Below are 24,070 nucleotides of genomic sequence, written 5' to 3'. Positions count from 1 at the left end.
GTCCGTTCCTGTGCTGTGACGTAATCAGTTTTCTCAGAATACGTGTCACGTACGGCGTCTCTAGCCGCCATATTCAAAGTACAAAAGTTATAAATGTTACTGACGAGTTAATCTTCGATAATATTTCTAAAATCTTTCACATACCTCGACTATAGTTGTCCAAAAATCATATATTCCAAAATTAATCAAGTTCCAGAATATATCCAAAAGGACGGTTTTTCCTTGCTGCTATGTTGGTCGTGACCGAACAAGACAAGAAGAAAATAGTGCCCCCCTGGAATTCAAATACCCTCTGTATTATGTTTTTTATTACAGATCGAGCATACTGATCTTAAACAAATAGGAGTAATGCCGAAAATTTGTTTAACAAATTATAATTTCCTCCTATAAAAGCCTCCTAATTTACTATCTATTGTCCATGGCGGACGCCATTTGAATAGTATTGACATGATTGAGTCAGAAAGAAGAGGACCGAGGGTATTTGAATTCCAGTCCATCGTAGCTTAGCCGTGAACCAGAATAGCCTGATGGTTGAGTCGCTGCCCGGAAAGCAGTAGATGGCAGGTTCGAATCAGTGGCGTAGCTACGGGGGGGGGGGGCGGGGGGGGCACGTGCCCCCTGAGATTTGGTGTGCCCCCCCAGAAAAAATTGGCAGAGCAAAACAAAAAGAAAAGAAAAAAGGGAGAAAGAAGAAAGAAAAAAGAAAAGAAGAAAAAAAGACAGAACAAAAAAGAAGAGGAGGAAGACGAGTGAATGGAATAATGTGAGGGGAAGACTTGCAATTAAAAAAATATTTTCATGTTACTATATAGAATTTTTGATGGCGCTTCGCGCCATAATTGCCTGTTCAAGGGATTCATATTTTGCTCAATAGGCTGATGTGGAGCAAGTTTTGAAGTCAATATGCAAAACATATTTTGACTCAGACATCGAGCTTTCATTATTTTTTTTCATTTACAAATTAAGGTGCTCTGTAAAATGTCCGTTTTATGGTCTACATATCAGCATTTTAAGCTCACGCTGCGTGGTCACATTGTTTGATTTGCCAAGTTTATATTGTCTACGTGTATTCCATAATGTTCCATTAAAGAAATGTGTTCAGAAAGCCCAGATTTTAGGTCTAAATATAAAACATGCGCGATAGCCTGCATGTTCTTTATATATCCAGGTTTACATCAGAATATCAATAATTGTCTGCTCACGCTTCACGATCGCATTATTAATGATACCCAATTGACTATATCCTATTTATGACTTACAAAATATGAATAGAGTGTCCCGCTTTTAGGTCTAAAATCTCAATTTTCTTCCTCTTGCGCTTCGCGCTCGCATCAATTGTTTAGTTACATACCTATCCCATTAATTAATACAAAAAGTGCTTAGAATTACCTTTTTTAGGTCGGAATGTCAAAAAAAATTTGCTCGCACTTCGCGCTCGCATTATTGAACTGTAAGCAGTCCTTAGCAGGTTCCTTTTCGCTAGAACAGTTGATTAAGATTTCTGTTCGCGTTTGGGGGTACATACGAATCTTGTTCAGGATCACACATAACATTGCCCAGAAAATTAAATTTTCAGGAAAAATGCATTAAAGTAAAAAAAATTAGCTCGCGCTTCGCGCTCACACTTTTTATAAGGCTTATGAGATTATTTTATGTTTATGTTGTTTTATAAGAATAAAACTAAGAAGTGACTGATATAGGTGAAGATAATTTCTGGCCTGGTCCCCTATTGGCGAAAGTCGGATCCGCCCTTGTGGACACATAGTCACACACCGGAAAATGGCCGGTGCAACCCCCCCCCTGAAAAAGCAAGGACCCCCCCGGGAAAAAAATCCTAGCTACGCCACTGGTTCGAATCCCACTGGTTCCAATTTTTTCTGGCTTATGATTTTCGATTTTCATACAGATCGAGCATACTGATCTTATGATTTTCATTACAGATCGAGCATATTGATCTTTAACAAATAGGAGTAACGCCGAAAATTTGTTAAACAAATTTTGAATTAATTTTCATGTTACTATTTTATCAGATTGAGACTCTTGTTCTCAAAGAGGATCTCAGTGAACGTCCGTCTGCATCACGTGATTTCCCTCAGTTCATCTGTAAGATGAATCATCTGAAGAATGATGATTGTTTGTTTTTGATGAATGTTTTTGTCTCACCTGCATAGCAGAGTGAGACTATAGGCGCCGCTTTTCCGACGGCGGCGGCGTCAACATCAAATCTTAACCTGAGGTTAAGTTTTTGAAATGACATCCTAACTTAAAAAGTATATGGACCTAGTTCATAAAACTTGGCCATAGGGTTAATCAGGTATTACTGAATTCCTATCAGAGTTTCATGTCACATGACTAAGGTCAAAGGTCATTTTCATCTCAGAGATACCATTATATCGTATATGGTATATAATGTAAAAAAGGGTCACTGACCTTTGAAAGGCTTTGACCTTGAATTTCATCAGTGAATGAGCATTGTAGGTACTTGATTTGATTTTATTTGATCTTTTTGTAAGAATCTGCATTTTGACACCATGATCACCAACCTGTAATATTTTATCTGGGAGATACCATGATACAGTATATTTAAAAAGGTCATTGACCTTTGACCTTGAAAAAAGCACTTTCCCCAACCCGTTTTCTTCCTAACTTTTTTTGGGTAAATGTTGACACCCATACCTACTCAAATCAATCAAAAAACCATTTCCAATAATTTTATTCCAGTTGGTTACTAATTATGGAATACTAAATGTTTCATTTTCTTATTTCAATTTATTATAATGCAATATGAACATTTTATGTAACGGTTAAGACATAAAAGCATATTGATTATATTTTGTATGATAAACCGCTTGCAATTTGCAATTCTCTATTGTTTTAAGTTCAATAGTGAGAAATATCTGTCAAAAGATATAAACATGGCAAAAGATATTTTAAAAGTTTCTTTTTTAACTCTGGGGACGGTTTGCTTTTTGTACACAGCAATTGCATGATGCTGCAATGCGAAATGAGCCGTGTGTAACAGCTTTTAACAAGTTTTTTTTTTATTTCTACTTCTATTTTCAGTTAATAAACGGGATGATAATTTCCCAAATGAGGGGTATGATGTTGTAGGAAACACGCATAAAGGAATCTAATTTTTTTTTTCATTTTTGTTGATTTTGTCGTTTTTTGTATATTCCATAGCTGTTTTACCATGAATACTGTCATACAACTTAGTGTTTTATTGTGCTGTTCAAATTAATGATTTATAAGGTTAATATGATTTCAATACACATTGGATTGTAAAGATTGTAAAGTAATTTTGAATTCATTTTCATGTTACTATCTTATCAGATTGAGACTCTTGTTCTCAATGAGGATCTCAGTGAACGTCCGTTTGCATCGCGTGATCTCGCTCAGTTCATCTGTAAGATGAATCATCTAGAGAAGCTCACACTCTACGGTCAGTATCATGATGACTTCTACTCAACAGCATCATCGATGGCAACAACTACAAAGGTAATATATAGTAAGAGGTCATTATATGTAAATAGTCAGCAATGAAACCATAATGCTCTTAAAATTGTCTCTTGATGATGCGATGCCTTATACAAACTAAAATTGCCAGTTTCACTTTGCAATTAATCTTTTCTTGAATTGTTATTAAAATCAATTGTCATTTAATAGTCAATAGTCAACAGGTCCTTACCAAAGAAAATTCAGGAATCATTCCATAATTGTTTCTCTTTTCATTTTTGTCTCACCTGCGAAGCAAAGTGAGACTATAGGCGCCGCTTTTCCGACGGCGGCGGCGGCGTCAACATCGAAATCTTAACCTGAGGTTAAGTTTTTGAAATGTCATCATAACTTAGAAAATATATGGACCTAGTTCATGAAACTTGAACATAAGGTTAACCAAGTATCACTGAACATCCTGCATGAGTTTCACGTCACATAACCAAGGTCAAAGGTCATTTAGGGTCAATGAACTTTGGCCGAATTGGGGGTATCTGTTGAATTCCCATCATACTTTGAAATTGTATGAATCTGATTTATGAAACTTGGACATTAGAGTAATCAAATATCACTGAACATCCTGTGCGCGTTTCAGGTCACATGACCAAGGTCAAAGGTCAATGAACTTTATTTTACGCCTGTCCAAAACTGTGGAATAGCCTGCCGGTTATCATACGTGAATCATCATCTTTACAGTCATTTAAATACAATCTTAAAAAGCATCTCAGGTCGATTGATAATTAAGGTTTTCGATGGCACCCGCTACTTTGTAAAATCTATATATTTGAATGTTCGAAATAATCTCTTTAATTTTACAATGTCCATTATTGATGTATTCGCAATTCTACTTACATTTTCTTGCATATACTATGTCATTTTGAATGTTTTTATCTGTAAATATTTTTTGTTTTTACCTTCTTGTGTATAGGGGCCCCATGGGAGATCAACTGATGTTGAATGGGCTACCCCTTGAATAAACAGTAAACAATAAACTTTGGCCGAATTGGGTGTATCTGTTGAATTACCATCATAACTTTGAAAGTTTATGGATCTGATTCATGAAACTTGTACATAGGAGTAATCAAGTGTCACTAAACATCCTGTTCAAGTTTCAGGTCACATGATCAAGGTTAAAGGTCATGTAAGGTCAATGAACTTTGGCCATGTTGGGGTTTTTTGTTGAATAACCATCATATCTCTGTAAGTTTATTGGTCTTGTTCATAAAAAGTTTTACATAAGAGTAACCATGTATCACTGAACATCTTGTGCGAGTTAGAGTAGTAATCAAAGTCAGCACTGCTGCTATATTGAACCGCGTGATGCAGGTGAGACGGCCAGAGGCATTCCACTTGTTATTTCTTTGAATCTGCAAAAAACTGATTTATCAATAATGCCTCCATGAACTACTTTATGTGGCCAAATTCTTTCAATGAATTAACGTAGCTTCTAAATTGTGCTTGATATTTAAATCTGTTTTAAATGTTTAGAATTATTTTCTTTTTCTGTTTTATTTATCAAAGTAGTGGGGGATGATAAAAAATATAAATTTTAGTGACATCCCACACCAAGGGTTATGTATAAGGATACATATGTACATAATACTACCATTTTCATATAACGATGTCTTCATGGCTATCATGGCTATAATGTAATGATTTACAATTAATATCAATATGCGAGCGAGCGAAACGATTGATCAAATTTTCAGTAGTTGTAAATGATTCCCAAAACCCTTTTCAAGTGGTGTGTACGATTTAGCACATCACGGGCAATGTATACGTGTTTATATACTTTGTGTACATTACATACTTCTATCTTTCAGTTACATGCCTATCATGACTTTGTTCAATGGCTATATTGTAGTGAAGGTGTTAGTATATAACTATATGAATATCAAAATGCGAGCGAGCAAATTTTAAATAGTTGGAGAATAGAATGATGACCAAAAACCGTATTCCAAGTGGTGTGTAATTATGGGAGAAATCCAGCGAGTGAACGTAGTGGGCGAGCCTTGGAAAGTTGTTTCAGTCGTTTAAAATGTTGTGAATAGTACAGAGGATGATAAAGGTAAATTATCAATAAATTGAACTACAGAAGAAAGGGGAAAACATATGAAGAGTAAATAAGTATGACAGTCAATATTTTGTGCAATGAAAACTCATTTCCTCACTGGTCAGAGGTGACATGAGAATGAAAAGGAGAATCATTATTATGGGACTAAGGGTGATAATGAATGAAATGATTATTGGACATTACAGCCACAATATAAACTTCCAAGAACGAATAAATATCACATTGGTGAAAATTAAAAGAAGAATATTGCAGAAAGGAAAGATTTTGAATTATCTTAAAGATTGTACTGGGAAGTGATGCATCATTCATGTTTTTTTAGATTGTTATGGAATTAAATGTAATTAAGTGTCTCCTACAAAAGGGTGAAATTGTAAAGTGTGTGGTAAGTATTGCTGTCCCAACTTCCCTCGTTGTGTTTCATTATTGGCATTGATTTGGTCAGTATCTCATCGTACTGTTAACCTGAAGTAGAGAGTATGCCTGTATCTTTGTACAAATTATCCCCGCTTCCACAAAGACGCCAAGATAGTATGACCCCTTTCCGTCACGTCAGTGTATTCAGAGATTTTTTGACTGGTTTATGCTCAAAGTTATAAACATATTCAAATGACATTTGTAGCAACTAAAAGCATTAACAGTACATAGTATTGATCATTAATCGTTTCTGTTCCAAAGTGTGCCCCCCCCCCCCCCCCCCTGACTGAAAGTGATAACGTGTTTTTTTTCTTGTGAAATTTATTTTGTACAAAGTAACCTTACATTTGGGGTAATAATCTTCTTTTTGGGGTCAGATTTCTCGGGGGAAATGCCCCCCCTTGGAAAGTCCTGGATAAGCCCCTGGTCCCCCTACTTTTGGGGAGAGATTTTTCACCCATGGCGGGAGTTGTTCTTTTCTCTTTATTTATTTCTATTCATTCTGATATTGTACTTTGAATATTGTATGATGATTATTTTCAGTGTACATATATATAATATTGTTACGAGTATCATGTTCCTGAAAATGGAATGAACAAATATGTAAAAATAACTTTCCGGTAACCTGAAATTGCAATGTTAAACATATACCCTGAACAATTATCTAAATAATACTAATTCTTTTACCATGATTACTGAAATATCAGATCTGTGTATTATTTCGTAAATACAATCAACGACAGGTAATTACAATTCTCATAGTTACAAGTGATTTTAACTTTCATTTGATATTACTATTATAGCAAATAGACACTCTTGATCTCTATGCTGATCCCAGTGAACGTCCGTCTGCATTACGTCACCTTGCTCAGTCCCTTTGTACATGTTGTAAGATGAATCAGCATCATGATGACTTCTACTCTTCATCATCCTCGATGGCCTCGACTGCAAAGGTAATATCTAGAAGGAGGTACTTACATTCAGATGTAGCAGTACTTGAAATCAAATCATAGATTTGTTCCCCCCCCCCCCCTTTCTCTACTAACACCAACTTTAAAAGGTGTGGTAATGTTGCGGTCCTATTGATTTTTTTTTTGTATACATATATTAGGATTTGAGTTTTTTTCAGTTCTTTGTATAAGTCCTGATTTTGGATGACTATGTAGTTGGTCGCTTAAGAATATCATTATTTCACCTTTTGATAGTCAAACTACAGTTATGGCACAGGGGCATGTCCGTCTGAAAATAGAGCAAAGATATACGTCGAAATCGTCTTGAAGTGCGGTATAGTAGAAAGTGAACATCAGAGTAGGCCTACAGACGAAATGATACAGCAAAATGTTTTTTTTTTTTATTAAAAAAAATAAGATTAATGCAAAACAGAAAGAAATGGTTGTCTTCTTTCTCCCTTTTTTTCGGGGGGGGGGGGGGAATTTTGCCTCTCATGCCATGCCCGCTCCCTTAAAGTATTTTGGTTCATTCCTCCACTGAATTTGATTGCACTGATATATGTACTAGGGAGTGAAAGAGAAATGTGTTTATCTTCTTCAGCCATGAATGTCTAGCCCGTTTTAGACATAATAATGATTATTATAATGATAATAATTATGATAACAATAATAATGTTAATATATTTACCCAATGACGCCACTTCATCTTACTGCTCTTCGAATAGTTGCAATGCATAAAAATGAAAACAAAACAAGCTTATTTCCTTCCCGTTTCCCCCCAAATCGGACGTCAAATAGAACTCTGTTCAATTTTATAAACATCTTTATGTACACATCGTGATCGGCATGTAAAGGAGGAAACTGATAAAGCAATCCCTTACATTTTTTTTATTTTGCATGATATATGTCTATTTTTCGCTCTCATTACAATGTTGAATAATGTTTGATTTCTTTCTGATCGAGGTAAATTTCCATTGTTGTGAACTATTTTTATTTAATGAAGTGTTACTGTACTGTGAAAATGAAATATTGCATAATTCGAACAAAATATACAAATATTTATCTACAAAATCGAATATCCCGTTTGTATGCCATGCATAGAAATGTTTTGTGGAAAAAAATATACGAACTTTTAGTGCATAGCTTTCTAGTTTTACATCCAGTTTTGATTGAATTACAGATTCTACTCTTAATTTTGTTCCATTTCATTTTGTTGTGCAATTACTGATCTTCTGTTTAATAATAATAATAATTGGCATTTATATAGCGCTTTATCAATCTACGACTGTTCAAAGCGCTTTACAATTATTATTACCCGGTCACTGGATTCATAGCATTCCAAGCAGCCTGTTAGGCGCAAACTTGCTAAACCAACCACAATGACGGTTGTTTCCTACCGGTACCCAATTGTTTGTATTCATAAAATGAAGTGTTTTTGTAAGAACATGTTGGTTAATGTGAATTTATCATAAAAAATACATTTTGGGGTGCAGAGAAGTGAATACAGAATCAACCTTGGCGTTCCTTGAAATTATGATTAACCTTATAAAAAAATACAATCTTAGTATTTTTCTTGTGATATGGTATGTGTTTTTTCTTTAGCTTGTTATATTGTTTCTCTCTCTCCTGTTCTATTTTGATAATTGTCAGCTGATGGGGTGGTACTTGATAGATATCATGTTTCCACTAGCATGATCTCTTGTTATTTTTCTTTTATTTATTTATTTATTTATTTATTTTGCATTTATCGTAGGATCAATGCAACACGAGCTCAACTTTGACTGATCTGACCGTTACTCATGTGACACTGAAAAGATGGCAGGATTGTGGATCGATGTTTGACAATGTGAAGAGGATAACCATACAGGTACAGGGCACGATCAGATGTGACGTCATCCAGAGAATCCATCTACCAGCAGTGACAGAAGTCACCATTCAAACAAATGAGCGTAGATTTCGCCCGGTTTCTCTCCGATATGATCCCACTTCACTACCCAATGCATTCCACAAGGTCTCATCTCAGCTTGTCAAGGTCACATTCACAGATCTCAACATCGGTAACGATCAGACCGAACACACAATTCAAGCTTTCAGATCAACACACGATCTCAAACATCTTAGGATCCTGGGGTGAGCTATCTTTCCTTTTATTTCTATCATCTTTTGATTAGCGATGACCATTTATTGATCCTTTCCAAATGTCCATTGTTCGCTTCTTTATGGTGAAGGATACACACATACTGCCAAAACATAACAAGAAACGCTTATGCAACTCGATGGACAATGTTATATAAATGATATATATATTTTTTTTTAAAGTAAATATACCTAGAAAGAAGCTCAATTCCGTTGTCTAGTATGATCTTATACTGTGTTTAAGCATGACATTAAAGATATGGCAGTTATTAAGATTGAGTTAATTCCCCCTTTGATGTGTACAATCGACCGCACGTATTGACGTAGTTAAACATACTTTTTGTCTCTCCTGCATAGCAGAGTGAGACTATAGACGCCGCTTTCCGACGGCGGCGGTCATTTGGGGTCAATGAACTTAGACCATGTCGGGGAATCAATGTCAAAATCTTAACATGAGGTTAAGTTTTTGAAATGTCATCATAACTTAGAAAATATATGGACCAAGTTCATTAAACTTAAACATAAGGCTAATCAAGTATAACCAAACATCCTGCATGAGTTTCACGTCTCATGACCAAGGTCAAAGGTCATTTAGGGTCAATGAACTTTGACCGATTTGGGGGTATCCGTTGAATTACAATCAAACTTTAAAGGTTTTTTAATCTGATTCATGAAATTTTGACATAATAGTAATCAAGTATCACTGAACATGCTGTGCAAGTTTCAGGTCACATGATTAAGGTCAAAGGTCATTTAGGGTCAATGAACTGGCCGAATTGGGGGTATTTGTTGAATTACCATCATAACTTTAAAAGTATGTTGGTTTAGTTCATAAAACTTGGACATAAGAGTAATCAAGTATAACTGAACATCCTGTGCGCATTTTAGGTCACATGACCAAGGTCAAAGGTCAATGAACTTTGGCAATAATGGGGGTATCTCTGAATTACCATCATATCTTTGCAAGTTCATTGATATGACTTTTGAAACTTGGACATAATAGTGTGGTACGGTATGTCACTGACACAGCTCCCGTAGGACTAGCGTGCCAAAATTGATTTTTTGGTTGTTTTGGCTTCAATAGGGTCCGCTGACGCCAAAAACGATGGGGTTCAAATTTTCAGACCCTTCCTTCCCTATTTAGGGGGTCCTTTTCGGTGCCATATTGGCCTGTACAAAGCCAAATAGGATAATCCATTGTTTTCAACCTTATTTCTCACTTTTCTTCACCAATTATATTTTCAAGTTGTCTGAGGTGTATGAGAATGAATACTTGATGATGTTGTGATGTCCATGTTTTTTTAAATTTTACCATATGGGGGCGGACTTTACAAAAAATGCCCCAAAATTGTAAAATATTGCCCCCAAAATATTATTTATCCCTTTTTTGCACTAAAATTAGGACAAAAGGACTACAAAATGAAATGAATATGTCTTTTTATACAATCCAACAACAGAGAAATATACCACATGTAATGTATATCATTATTTTTGGTCAATTGATGTAAAAAATCATCCCCATTTCATGATTTTATGCAGTGAAAACCTTACTACAACACTAGAGGGCGCCATGACTTATGATAAGCACTTCCCTAAAAAAAAATCAAATTCTAGGCACTGTAATTTTATCAATAAATTTGAAAGCTGACACATTTCAAGAGCAATTATTTCCAATGCCGATTCATAGCATGGGCATCTATTTTTTTTTATTCTTCCCCCCCCCCCCCACCGAGGGGGAGGCAAAATAGCTACCTTAGGCTAAAATAAAACAAATCCTTGATTCTTTTTTTTTTGGTACTTAAGTGACCTTTATTTGGTTTCTATTCAAAGATTTTTAAGGGTGAAGAAGTATATCGGGAAAAGTTACAAGGACCCAGATATCCAAGATGGCTTCCAAAAATGGAGTTTAAAATGGCTGTTGATACTTTAAATGGACATAGCACATTTTATATACCTGAGATAGATGGAATCGGTGTCTAGACCATGGTTTCAACGATCAAAATTGGGACAAGAATACCGTTTCCTTTTTTTTATTTATTTAACTTTTGGAGGCAATCTTGGAATCAACATACAGGGACAGTCGGTGGTCTGGTATGTTAAAAAATCCAAGATGGCTTCCAAAAATGGAGTTTGAAATTGCTGTTGCTGCTTGAAAAACCGATATAGTTTGTTTAATATCCGGGAATATGAATGTGTGTGACTACCATGGAAAAGTGAGTCTAATGATACATTAGAATAAGTTACAAGGAGAGTCGTTGGTCGAGTATGTTAAACAATAGAGTATAAAATAGCCACTGTTATTTACAAGTGGACATGTAATATCCATCAATAATATGGTTTGATGTCTAAACCATGATTTTTAAAGTCAGAAAATTAGTTACAACCGTTCGAGTGTTGTGGCCCAGTGGATTGGTCTTTTGACTTTGAAAGGGTCGTGGGTTCGAATCCCAGCCGTGGCATAGTTTCATTCTGCAAGAAATTTATCAACATTGTGCTGCACTCAACCCAGGTGAGGCAAATGGGTACCCGGTAGGAAGAAATTCCCTGAATGCGCGAAGAAATTCCTTGAATGCTAAAGCACCTAGGCAGCCCATCTAAGGCAGGGGTAATAATAATGGCAAGGCCCGCTGGGAGAACAGTTTTTAGAACTGAAGTGGCTTCCCTAGGTAAATATACCTATATTATTAATATTATCATATCATAACAAGGACAGTCATCGGTCTATGTCGGAAAATCCAAGATGGCGTGAAGAAATCTGAGTCTAAAGTTAATGATGTTACTTTAAAATGGGCATAATTCATTTTAAATTCACCAAGGACATATGATTTTGGTGTCCACTCAATGGTTTCATGATTATAGTGATACTTTCGACTAGTAATCCAAGAAAGTTTTCAAAATGGCATCTAAAATGATTCCTAAAACTCATTAATAATGGTCAGAGTTCATACAATATTAATATGTGAGGAATAATTTGGATGTCTACATGGTGGTATAAAGGGTCAGATAATACATTCAACAAATAACAAGGATATTTAGTTTTCCATTTTGTCTAAAATCCATGGTAGATTTTAAAAAATTCATCAAATGGGTGCTATTACAAACTCATGAATCAATATGATAACTTATCCCATACATTTAAGTGTATATACATTTAATATTTCTCACAGGTTGGTATTGTTTGAATAATTTCTCCACTTTTAAGTAACAATAGTCATTTTGGAACCCATTTTTTAAAGCCAACTTGGATTTTAAGGCAAAATGGATAACTGCATAGTCATTGTAGCCAGTCCTTAATAAATATTTTTAATTTCAACTCTTGAAATACTAGTGTAGACACCAAAATGATATCCCCAGGTGAATGTTTAATGTTCTATATCCACTTTTAAGTAATAGCAGTCATTTAAGCAATCTTGGATTTTTGATAAACTTGACATCCGACTGTTCTTTCAACTTGAAACAATACTTGATCCTTTAAACTCTAGTGTAGACACCAAAATCAAATCCACAATGTGCATTTCTAATGAACTATGTCTACTTTTAAGAACCACTGCAGTCAATTTAGACCCTGCATTTTGGAGGCCATATCGCATTTCTTGACATACCAGACCACTGACAGCCCTTATTTACCTATCCAAATGTCTTATTTGACCCTTGAAACCATTGGTTTAGACACCAAACTGGGGGCCGTTTCATAAAGCAGCTTGCTGTTCGTAAGGTGGTGATCTTTTCTTACGCGTTAAACCATCGCCTATGGTGTATACCATTTACCAAAAGAAAGGATCACCAGTCGTTCTTAAAGTCGTTCTTATCTTACGAACAGCTTTATGAAACACCCACCTGATATCTCCCAGGCCGATATGAAATGAACTATGTCCGCTTTAAGTATCAGCAGCCATTTTAAGATCATTTTTTGGAATTCATCTTTGATTTTTGGACATACCAGACCACTGACTGTCCTTGTAACTTATCCTTATATATTACTTGACCCAAACCAGTGGTTTAAAATTAAACATCGAAATCACATTTCCATGGACGATATGAAATCAGCTATGTCTGCTTTAAGTTTAGCAGCCATTTCAAAAAAAAAAATTTTTGAAGCCATCATGGATTTTTGGACCCACCAGACCATTCACTGTCCAATTTACTACTTCATCCTTAAAATCATTAAATCAAATTGCGGATTTTTAGCACACGGTAGCCTTTTTTGATGCCATTTTATATTTTCCAGGTATCCTGGGGTCATTATATTCACTCTATCCTGTGTCAACAAATTATTTTAACTCCTAGACCATGGAGTATGAAACTGATTAGGATTCTAGGGTGGATAATGAGTGAGTCGTATTCATTAATTTTAAGTGAATGGTGGCCATCTTTGATACTATCTTGAAAATAACAACTTTCCCTGATGCAGATTATGGTAGATTTTTAGTACATTATTCCTGAGATCAATTAGTACTAAAAACTGTTGAAAAACAATGTAAGTTCGGAAGTTCTCTAAACACCACATGTTATTTCAATAATAATTATGTGCATGTGTGCGTGTGTGGGGGGCTAAAAATATATTTTATGTGTTTCTTTCTGTCTATCAGTAATTGGAAATTAGCCGAGAAGTATATAATTGACAATTCGAATTGAAGCCCTTTAATCGTAAATTGTACTCTAGAACGAGTGGCCGAATGGTGAAAGTTGTATGCCAGTCAGTTGGGGGGGGGGGGTAGGGGATATGGTTGGTAGGATGCTCGTCTAACTTGAAGCCTTCAGATATAGGCATTCTAGCTGTCTAGGGATGATAAAATACCATAAAACAATCCATTTTTAACCGGGCGCAAAATTACTAATACTCCTGATTTTAGTGGGTCTTGATATAGGTGACCCCCCCCCCCAGGCAGTGGGTGAGGGTGGGGAAAATTGGAACCCTATCATTTCCTGATAGATTGGACCCAAGTGAATAATAAAAAAAACAATTTTGGCACAAAAATCCTGCAGGAGCTGTGTCATGATATACCGTACCACACTAATATCATCATAAGTTATGGCGCCCTCTTGCGTTGCAGTTAGGTTTTCACTGCATGAAATCCTGAAATGGGGGTGACTTTTACATTAATTTACCAAGAATAATCATACAAATTACATGTGATGTATTCCTTTGTTATTGGACTGTACAACAAGACATATAAACTTTATTTTATAATCTTTTTGTCCCAATTCTAGTGCCAAAAGGGGGAAAATTATATTTTGGGGGTAATATTTTACAATTTTGGGGCATTTTTCGCAAAATCCGCCCCCCGTATGGTAAAAGTGAAAATATATTGACATCACAACATCATCAAATATTCATTCTTGTACACCTCAGACAACTTAGAAATAAAATTGGCGAGGAAAAGTGAGAAATCAGGTTAAAAACAATGGATTATCCTATTGGGCTTTGTACAGGCCAATATGGCGCCAAAAAGGACCCCCACAAAGGGAAGGAGGGGTCTGAAAATTTGAACCCCATCGTTTTTGGTCTAAGGGGAGCCTATTGAAGCCAAAACAACCAAAAAAATCAATTTTGGCACGCTAGTTCTACGGGATGACACACCATACCCCACTGTAAGAGTAATCAAGTATCACCGAATATCCTGTGCAAGTTTCAGGCCACATGATCAAGGTCAAAGGTCATGTGAGGTCAATGAACTTTGGCCACATTCGGGGTATTTGTTGAATTACCACCCTATCTCTGTAAAGTGTATTGGTCTAGTTCATAAAACGTGGAAATAAGAGTAACCAAGTATCACTGAACCTCTTGTGCGAGTAATAGTAGTTTTCAAAGTCAGCACTGCTGCTATGTTGAATCGCGTGATGCAGGTGAGACGGCCAGAGGCATTTCACTTGTATAATACTGGTACTGCTTAAAATATTCGAACGAGAATTACCGGAATGATTTATTGTCTTGCGTTTATTTTGGGGGTCAGTTTGTTTTGCTGGGCCATGCTGGAAATGGATGGGTAGATGCTCTTCTGCTAAAAATGACAACACCTTGTCTTTGCATTTTATTTTCTTTTTAATTTTATGCACATCTTATGTTCTATATACTTACATTTTAACCTATCAAATGGGTATTCATGTCTTGTAGGTCCATTATTTAACCTTATTTTGTCCCCGCCTTTGCAGGTGATTTTACTTCACTTTCCCTAGAGCCAAACCACAAAATATCAGCCTCCCCATAACACGCAAAACAATTTAATCCAACGAATGCGTCTTCTCTCCATGTTAATACTACTAGATTCATAAGATGTGGGACTGATGAGAGCTTAGATCCTTCTAGCATTGATTCTAATGATGAACATAGGATACAGGTGGAGATAGTACATGGCAAACAAGAGAGGTAAGTCATTAGACCTCATTTTATCAAATATTTTCTTTTCTCTCTAATTGTGCAATCAGATCCCCAGATCCCCTCTCCAACGGAATTATCTAGGTGATTGGTAACTACACAATTATATAATATAAAACTAATTTTACACTTCTACACTTTCCACGGAAAGCTGGCTAGAGACCATTATATTTTCCAATAAATTTTGTGAAATATAAAACCGATCGTCGACATGTCCTTATCATTCTAATCTCATCATAATTCATAATAAATATTTTGACAGAAAGTATGTTTTCAAATACTTGTAGCGGAATAAGAAGCTAAAGTTTTTGTTCGATTAGTCTGGTCAAAAGGCAAAAAAATAACATTTTAAAAATGCATTCAGGGATGTGTGTGATCACTAATAGAAAAAGCAGATGAGAGAAATAAAGATTGTTGCCAAAGTTGAATTTAAATGACTATTCAAGAGAGAGCATAACCACGTTACCCTAATGATAAGAGCTTCTAATTATGTAAAGTTTACTTCGTTAGCTTACAATGCATACCCAAAAATGTAACGTTATCTTAACAATTAATTGTAGTAAGATGTGCGTAAAGAATATATTCATCTAATCGCGTTGGAAACTTTATATTAAAGTCGAAATTAATGAGTGTGTTTTCATCATGGTACACGCTTATTTACTACACTCCCTAGGCTTACTGACGGATGGTCTATTATCACTTGGTCTAATCATCAGATGGGCTAACAACATTCGGGCTAAACCCCCTTACTCCAATTCTCTTTTGGTCTAATGACTACTTGGTCTAATAGCCACTTGGTCTAATGACCACTTGGTCTAAAAGCCACTTGGTCTAATGAACACTTGGTCTGATAGCCACTTGGTCTTATGCCCAGTTGTCACTTGGTCTAAATTTTGGTCTAATTGTAATTTCGTCTAATAGTCGGATGGTCTAATACTAGTTGGTCTAATACCAGTTGGTTTAATCCTCACTTGGTCCATTATTCAGTTAGTCTAATGTGCAATTGGTCTAATTTCCAGATAGTCTAACATTAATTTCGTCTACATGCCTCTAATTTGTAAAGTCTGAATGGTGACTTGTTTTCAATTTTCTGGTGAAAATTTTAAAGTTGCTTTCCGCGCGCCGGCGTCAAATCTTCACACGCGCGCCCCGGGGAGTACAATTAGAGCGACGTATATTTCATCCCCAACTGAATTTTGAAAATTAGTGGGGATTTTCCAAAGTCTGTGCATTGGGGACGAAAAACATATGGGGACTAAACAAACTTTAGGGATTTTTTGTCTGTTTCAGGGGATTTTCGAAGTTTTTTGTGAATAACAAATAAATTTGCTATTTTTCTGTAAAATAACGCTAATATACATGTAGAGGTGGAAAAAAATATGTTTATTTATCCACCTCTACGATCTACTGTAGAAATTTAACGGTTGGCTTCAGGCGCGCCGGAACACTTTCAGTTTTGGGGGGGCAAAATCCCGAAGGGGGCACAATATTTTTGACAGCGTGAGATACCGAAGCGATCGAGCGGGAGAGGGCGTGGGACCCCCCCCCACGGTAAGGACTTAAAAATGGAGTTTAAAAAGTTACGTTTCTAAGAGAATTCAAAAATAAATTTCTTGAGAATTAGACATAGAATTCACTACGAAAGACTACACTTAGAGTTTATGAGAACCTATGAAATCTACGCGCAAAATTACGTAATACGCTTATATTGACTCAAAATACCAGAAATTACATTTTTTCAAGCAATATCCTTTCAGAAATTTGTATTTATGTACATTTACATAATACACGGACGACGCGAGAGAGCACAATAAGTTTCAAGGAGTGTATTAAGCAGAAGAAGCGTAACAACAGAAACAAAATACATTCTAATGAATGTCTTTTTAAATTCAAAATGTCATACTGTTCTGACGTGGCAGACGACGATAAGCGCTTAAATCCACATTCTATTTAAATCATTTCTGACCTCAGCATTGGAGAGAGTCCCTGATTATCCATGCATAGGCAAAACGTTTCATATTTTGTAACTGGAGGAAAAAGAAATATGACCTGCTTAATTATTGTCTAACAATTTAAAACTTTTCTGAAAATTTAAAACATTACTCGATTTATGTGTTTCCTTTGGCATGTTTTGTATGGCTGGGAAGCACTTTTGGATGACCCCTTCAAAATCTTCTTTTTTCTTTACATATTTTCTGGGGGAAATGTGACCATAACTAGGAAATGATGAATATCTAATTCCAGGAAATATTCATTTGTAAATAATCATGAATTAACAAACTACCGGGCAGTTCATAATGTACATTATGCAACATTATTTAGAAGAAAACAATTACATTCCAACAGCGGATGTGGTTGACGGTACATGTGGAGTTTTCGAAAAAGTGGATAGAGGAAGAAGTGAAATTGATAGGAGGAATTAGACAGTTGATAGTCGAGTAATTTTTTGTTCAAATGAGCGTAGTCCTGATAAAGACAGTAAACCAGAAAAGGTTGAAGACTTGAAGAGGCTTGATTAGTTGATAGATGAGTACTCCTGCTCTGCACTCCATTCGCCGACTCAAGCTAGCATCTTCTCATTTATCCAATAAGCAACTACTCAATCCTCTATAACTCTTTAAACATTTCGGTTTTACAGCTATTTTCAGATTCCATATGTTGCTCGAGTAACTAGCGTTCACGCGCGTTGGTGATATCGGGTCCGGGGAGCGTTTCATGAAAGGACTTGTAGGACGTTTTATCCGACAAGTCCTGTTTTATCCGACAGTTACTATGGTAACAATGCTTCTCAACCAATCAGAATACAGGAAAGTTGTCAGATCTTACAACTTGTCGGACGAAAATATTGATGAAACACCACCCCGGTCTGAGCGTTTCTGGGCGACCGCGCGTTTGTTAGCCGACACAGCCAGCATGCATTGGTGAACCACTTTCAATTTGCCACTATGATTCGGTTTGAGTCTGAAATGTATTCATTAAAAGGTTAAACGTTATCACACTGTAATAAGATGGAAAAGGGGCTTTAGCAAAGGTATGTTTCACAGAGGGACATGTTCGTCAAAAGACGCAAGGCTTACTATGATGTGTAATTGCCCCGTCAGGGGCGAAATTTTTTCATTTTTGACAAAAGAAATGACAATTCTTAGGCAGAAAAGTGCCTTCATCGTTTACTTTTGTCCTTTAATAATATCATTTTTCTACTTTTAGGGGGGCACATGGGGGGGGGGCAAAATCTCGTTTTGCCCCCCAAAATTTTCTTTGGGGGGGCAAGTGCCCCCCCCCCTGCCCCCCCCCCCCGCTTCCGGCGCCCTTGGCTGGCTTAATCCGATCACGGTTCCCAACTTTTCAAGAAAACAAAACTCCCTGATTTTTCTCTGATGAAGTTCAAAAATGTCCGAATTATTTCAACCCATTCCTAGTTTCTCATATTTTCTAAGTGTTATTTCAGTGAATTAAATGTAGTATTCATTTTAGTTATGCCAGTGGCGTAGCTAGGATTTTTTCCCGGGGGGCACGGGGGGGGGTCCTTGCTTTTTCAGGGGGGGGCACCGGCCATTTTTCCGGTGTGTGCATGTATGTGTCCACAAGGGCGGATCCGACTTTCGCCAATAGGGGACGGGGCCCAAAAGTATCTTCACCTGTATCAGTCGCTTCTTAGTTTTATTCTTATAAAAAACAACATAAACATAAAATAATCTCATAAGCCTTATAAAAGTGTGAGCACGGAGCGCGAGTGAATTTATTTTTTACTTTAATGTATTTTTTCCTGAAAATTTAATTTTCTGGGCAATGTTAAGTGTGATCCTGAACAAGATTCAAATGTACCCCCAAGCGCGAACAGAAATTTTTATCAACTGTTCTAGCATTATCGAAAAGGGACCTGTTAAGGACTGCTTACAGATACCCACGAAAACGGTACATATTTCAATAATGCGAGCGCGAAGCGCGAGCAAATTTTTTGACATTCCGACCTTAAAAAAATGGTCATTCGAACCAATTTTTGTATTAATTAATGAGATATGTATGTAACTAAACAATTGATGCGAGCGCGAAGCGCGAGAGGAATAAAATTGAGATTTTAGATCTAAAAGCGGGACACTCTATTCATATTTTGTAAGTCATAAATATTATATAGTCAATTGGGTATCATTAATAATGCGATCGTGAAGCGTGAGCTGCCAATTATTGATATTCTGATGTGAAACTGGATAATTCAAGTACATTTTAAATAAAGAACATGCAGGCTATCGCGCATGTTTTATATTTAGACCTAAAATCTTGGCATTCTGAATACATTTGTTTAAAGGAACATTAAGGAATACACGTAGAAAACATGAACTTGGCAAATCAAACAATGGGACCACGAAGCGTGAGCTTAAAATGCTGATATGTAGACCATAAAACGGACATCTTACAGAGCATTTAAATTTGTAAATGAAAAAAAAATGATGAAAGCTCGATGTCCGAGCTAAAGTATGTTTTGCATATTGACTTCAAAACTTGCTCCACATCAGCCTATTGAGCAAGATATGAATCCCATCGAACAGGCAACTATGGCGCGAAGCGCCAACAAAAAATTTACATAGTAACATGTTTTTTTTTTAATTGCAAGTCTTCCCCTGATATTATTTAATTTACTCGTCTTCCTCCTCTTATTTTCCTCTTCTTTTTTCCTCGTCCTTCTTCTTCTTTTCCTTTTTCTTTCTCCCTTTTTTTCTTTTCGTTGTTTTTTGCTCTTGCAATTTTTTTCTGGGGGGGGGGGGGCACACCAAATCTCAGGGGGGGCACGTGCCCCCCCCCCCCGTAGCTACGCCACTGAGTTATGCATGTATAATGTACCAGTTAGCCTATACTTGTATTATAGTAAAAGAGGCTACACCAAACAAGATTTTGTTTTGTACTGTCTTGTAGTTTACGTGGTAAGCAATGTGCGTGCCAAATTTCGGTGAGATCGCGCGAACGGCGGCCGAGATCAGAAGGGGGTGGGGGCATGATGCCCCCTCCCCAACCAGTCCTCAATTGATCTTTAGGGTTAACGAGTGCATGTGCGGTCCGCGTTCAAAACTTTAAAAGACACCTCCTTTTTTCACGCGTTTTTTTTTCACGCGTGTGTAGATCAATATATTTGCCCCCCCCCCCCGGCTTCTCTTTCGCCATTTCCTCATGATCTTATTAGTTTTTTTCCTCCATTTCGCAAAAATCTTATATGTAAGTATCTCTCTCTCTTCTCATATACCAACAAACAGGTAGTACTTTCGAAGATGAAGTTGCGGCATCAAGGCCATGACGACTCAGACGATCCTAACATGGCAGCCAACATGAAACAAAGGGGTTGTTTTTATTTCGGTTTATCGTACAGTATTCGGAATAGTTAAATAGGTAGATATGATCCCGCTGTCGATCAGTTGGCAACGTCATGAACGTCATGACTTGTACTATGACAGCTAAATGACCGACCTGGGCGTTATACCAGGGGGTATTAAAATGCATCTGATGTTATAGGGCTCCATGGTGTCAGTACACTTTGTCAAAAAAGGACAACATATGTTTGGAGCCGAGTAAATTAACATTTTTCAATTTTATGTGGTTCAATCAAGTTTTATATTATTGTAAATTCATTAAACATTACAAAATTGTATAATTTAAAAAGTAAAAAAAGAAAAAAACAGAGTAATGGACAACATCGACTCTCTCAATTGCATATTATTGCTTATAGCTATTTTGAGTAAAAAACGAAACTTTGTCAAATCTTTTTTATTTCACTTCCGATAATTTTCAGCGTAATGCTCAGTCGTTAGATTTTTCTTTACTAATTAAAATCAACTTTTTTCTAAGGTGGACCTGACCCTTTTTTCCCCCGATCAGATATAAACTTTCGTTAAGAAATTATTGAATTTTCGTTCACAATCGAATTTTTGATGCAAGATACGGTATGCTAATTTTCTTGTTTATTTATTTTACATTTATTTTTCACATTGCTGTGATCTTGGTTAGAAACAAGTTATCGTTTTAATGTCTGATATGAGAAAGAATGTTGTATCTACATATCCTTTGTAAATATGGTAACTACATGATTTGTATAAAAACTAGTTTTAGGTGAGAAATGTAAGCTACCTAATACTATATGTGTTTATTAAAGTAACAATTATTTACATTGCTGATTGCATCATTGGTTCGATGACTTGTATATGTAGCATTTAGATTGATCGGCTAAAATTACTCCGATGACTATGTCATCTCATAATTTCATTTAATTTTTAAATCGTTCATTTCCCGCGATTACACTATGCAGGCCGGGGCCGCGGAACTGTTTTCAAAGTGTGTGGGTGTGGGGGCTGACCATGCACAAAATCACAATCATATGGTCATTTTAACGTTTTCGCGGCCCCTGCTATGTTTTGTTTGTACATCTTCCCATAATAAGCAGTACAACAAAGACAATCAATCATACAAACTGGTATGAATGGAGGATGTTGCATGAAGAGCGTATCCTCTATTTAAAATAATCGTGTAAGGAGTTTAAATAATTAAAACAAAAGGTATGAAATTAAAAAGTAATGACACAAAAGAGATCAAGATAACCATTTCTGTCAGTAAAGGGCAGTAAAATGAATGTGAAGTACATGGCATACCTTAAACAGGCGTGCAGGAAACCATGGGTTATCAGTCACAAATGGTTCGCAATTAAAGTTGAAGTAAAAAAGAATGATGTTCAACATGTTAAACAATCTTTACAAACCTCACAATGTTGCTGGTTGCTGCATAAGTATCGAATCTTACAGTACCGGGTGTAAATTGTATAAAAGATGTGGTACATGTATATACTAATGAGCATTATGTTGCTTGAACGTAACTCTGTGTATTTTTGTTGTTTTTTTTGTTTTCCATTGCTGTAATTGTTCTTATATTTGGAGTACGCCTAACAAGCGCACGTGATATGATGTTGTATATACATCTCTATGTCTATGGCAAGACACAAAAATACATAATTTCGTAATCACTATAACCCCATGTTGTGCTTTCATAAAGTTTGTATATAGGGTACGATCAGACTGTTGCACTTTTGTAAATGTTACCATTCATGCATTTTTTTATAATTATGTTTCATTGTTATATGCCTAGAGTAGGTCCACATGAACTCTCTGTATAATATAATGTGATGTATATGTTTGTATGTTTACCACAAGAAAGGGACATTATGTAATCTATGAGACCCTAGAATGTAATATCGTGAAGTTTGTATCCAGTTTCTCATAAGGTTTCTAAGATTTTGGCTGTTCACTATTGATCATCAGCAAGTAATATAATAATTGAAGGTCATGGATTTGAGAAATAATATCAAACTGTTTCACTGTTGTAAATATTACCACTCTGAGGCCCAGTTTCGAGTTCAGATAGACGAATGCACGAGTTCTAACCAAGAAACAAATTATTTTGCTGTTGAGGCAACATGCTGCGTAGAAATGCCATCAATAAAATTATGTAATTAAGGTCAAATCTGTACAAAGTGTATTTTCCATCAGTTATACATTTTCTTTAAGGGAAAAGGAAAAGACGAGGAATAAATATTCTACATTATCACTAGCTGCTGCTGTAAGATATAAGCGTGTTCGTGATGGGGGGCTTCATTGACAACTGCTAATCGATGATAACCATTTTGGGAATTTGTCACCGAAGGAAATACATTCCTTGAGTAGCTAGACCCTTTAATCGCAGAGGATGAATCAGAACCCCCACTTTTCTCTTCGTTTTTTTTTTCATTTTAAGACGTTATTTAGATTTTGATGAACTTAGGGGAATTTGCGATTACGGATAGAGCTATTAACCATTTATATATTTTTGTTAGAATTAGGTTTGAAGTACAATTTATTATATATCGCTGGAAGTGGGATAATGGCTTCTTGCCACAATTATTTTTATTTCTGTCATTCGAGTGTTATTTTCTACACCATGTTTACTTAGTTTTTATAGTCATTGTATACTCTTTAACATAAATAGAAAACGGAAATCACGTGTAAAGAGTGTTGATTTACTGAGTTATCAAATTCTATCGAACGAGTGGTAGCTTTTACACTCTAAAAAATGAAGTGCTAATTCAGCTCTTAAAGAGCGTGTATAGTGACTGCACTTCCGAGTGCTGATTTGTCTAGTTCAAATTTGAACGAGAAAATTCAGCACTCCGAAGTGCAGTCACTATACACGCTCTTTAAGAGCTGAATTAGCACTTCATTTTTTAGAGTGTATGAAAATACATAGCGTAAATTCCGAAACAATGAAAAACAGAATGGAAAGGAAAATAGATTGGCCATTCCATGCTATAAAAATCAACCATTTCGCAAAATTTTTAACCTACTGTCCAAATAAACGATGAACTTAAATTTGTTTTGGGGTAATAATAAAATACTACTGCATGGGTAATCATACAAAAATGACAACCAACAAAACTATGTTGTCAATCCGTGAATTAGAGGTGAAAAATGTTGCTTCTCGCACGAGACATTTCTGAGTCCCGTACGACACACATTTTTGCATTTAATTCACCCCAAATCAAACATTGTTTTTGGTAATAGGTTTTTCGCATGAGTACCTACTTTAAATTTATTATAACTAAAATATTTTCTTATT

The 24,070-nt window shown here is 36.0% G+C and overlaps 1 protein-coding gene across 1 annotated transcript; it reads left to right on the top strand.

Annotated features, from left to right (window-relative positions):
• Nucleotides 1-3,337: 3,337 nt before the first annotated feature.
• Nucleotides 3,338-22,409, top strand: LOC121414171. The gene is made up of 5 exons (XM_041607245.1): nucleotides 3,338-3,498; nucleotides 6,787-6,936; nucleotides 8,687-9,063; nucleotides 15,335-15,436; nucleotides 20,692-22,409. Exons 1-5 carry the CDS (start codon nucleotides 3,412-3,414, stop codon nucleotides 20,693-20,695), a joined length of 720 nt encoding a protein of 239 aa, XP_041463179.1. The 5' UTR covers nucleotides 3,338-3,411; the 3' UTR covers nucleotides 20,696-22,409.
• The last annotated feature ends 1,661 nt before the right edge of the window (nucleotides 22,410-24,070 follow it).

The sequence above is a fragment of the Lytechinus variegatus genome, chromosome 4 (assembly GCF_018143015.1).
Source record: "Lytechinus variegatus isolate NC3 chromosome 4, Lvar_3.0, whole genome shotgun sequence".
Classification (NCBI taxonomy): domain Eukaryota; kingdom Metazoa; phylum Echinodermata; class Echinoidea; order Temnopleuroida; family Toxopneustidae; genus Lytechinus; species Lytechinus variegatus.
The sequence above is the reverse complement of the archived record's forward strand: the minus strand, read 5'-3'. Positions and strand labels throughout refer to the sequence as shown.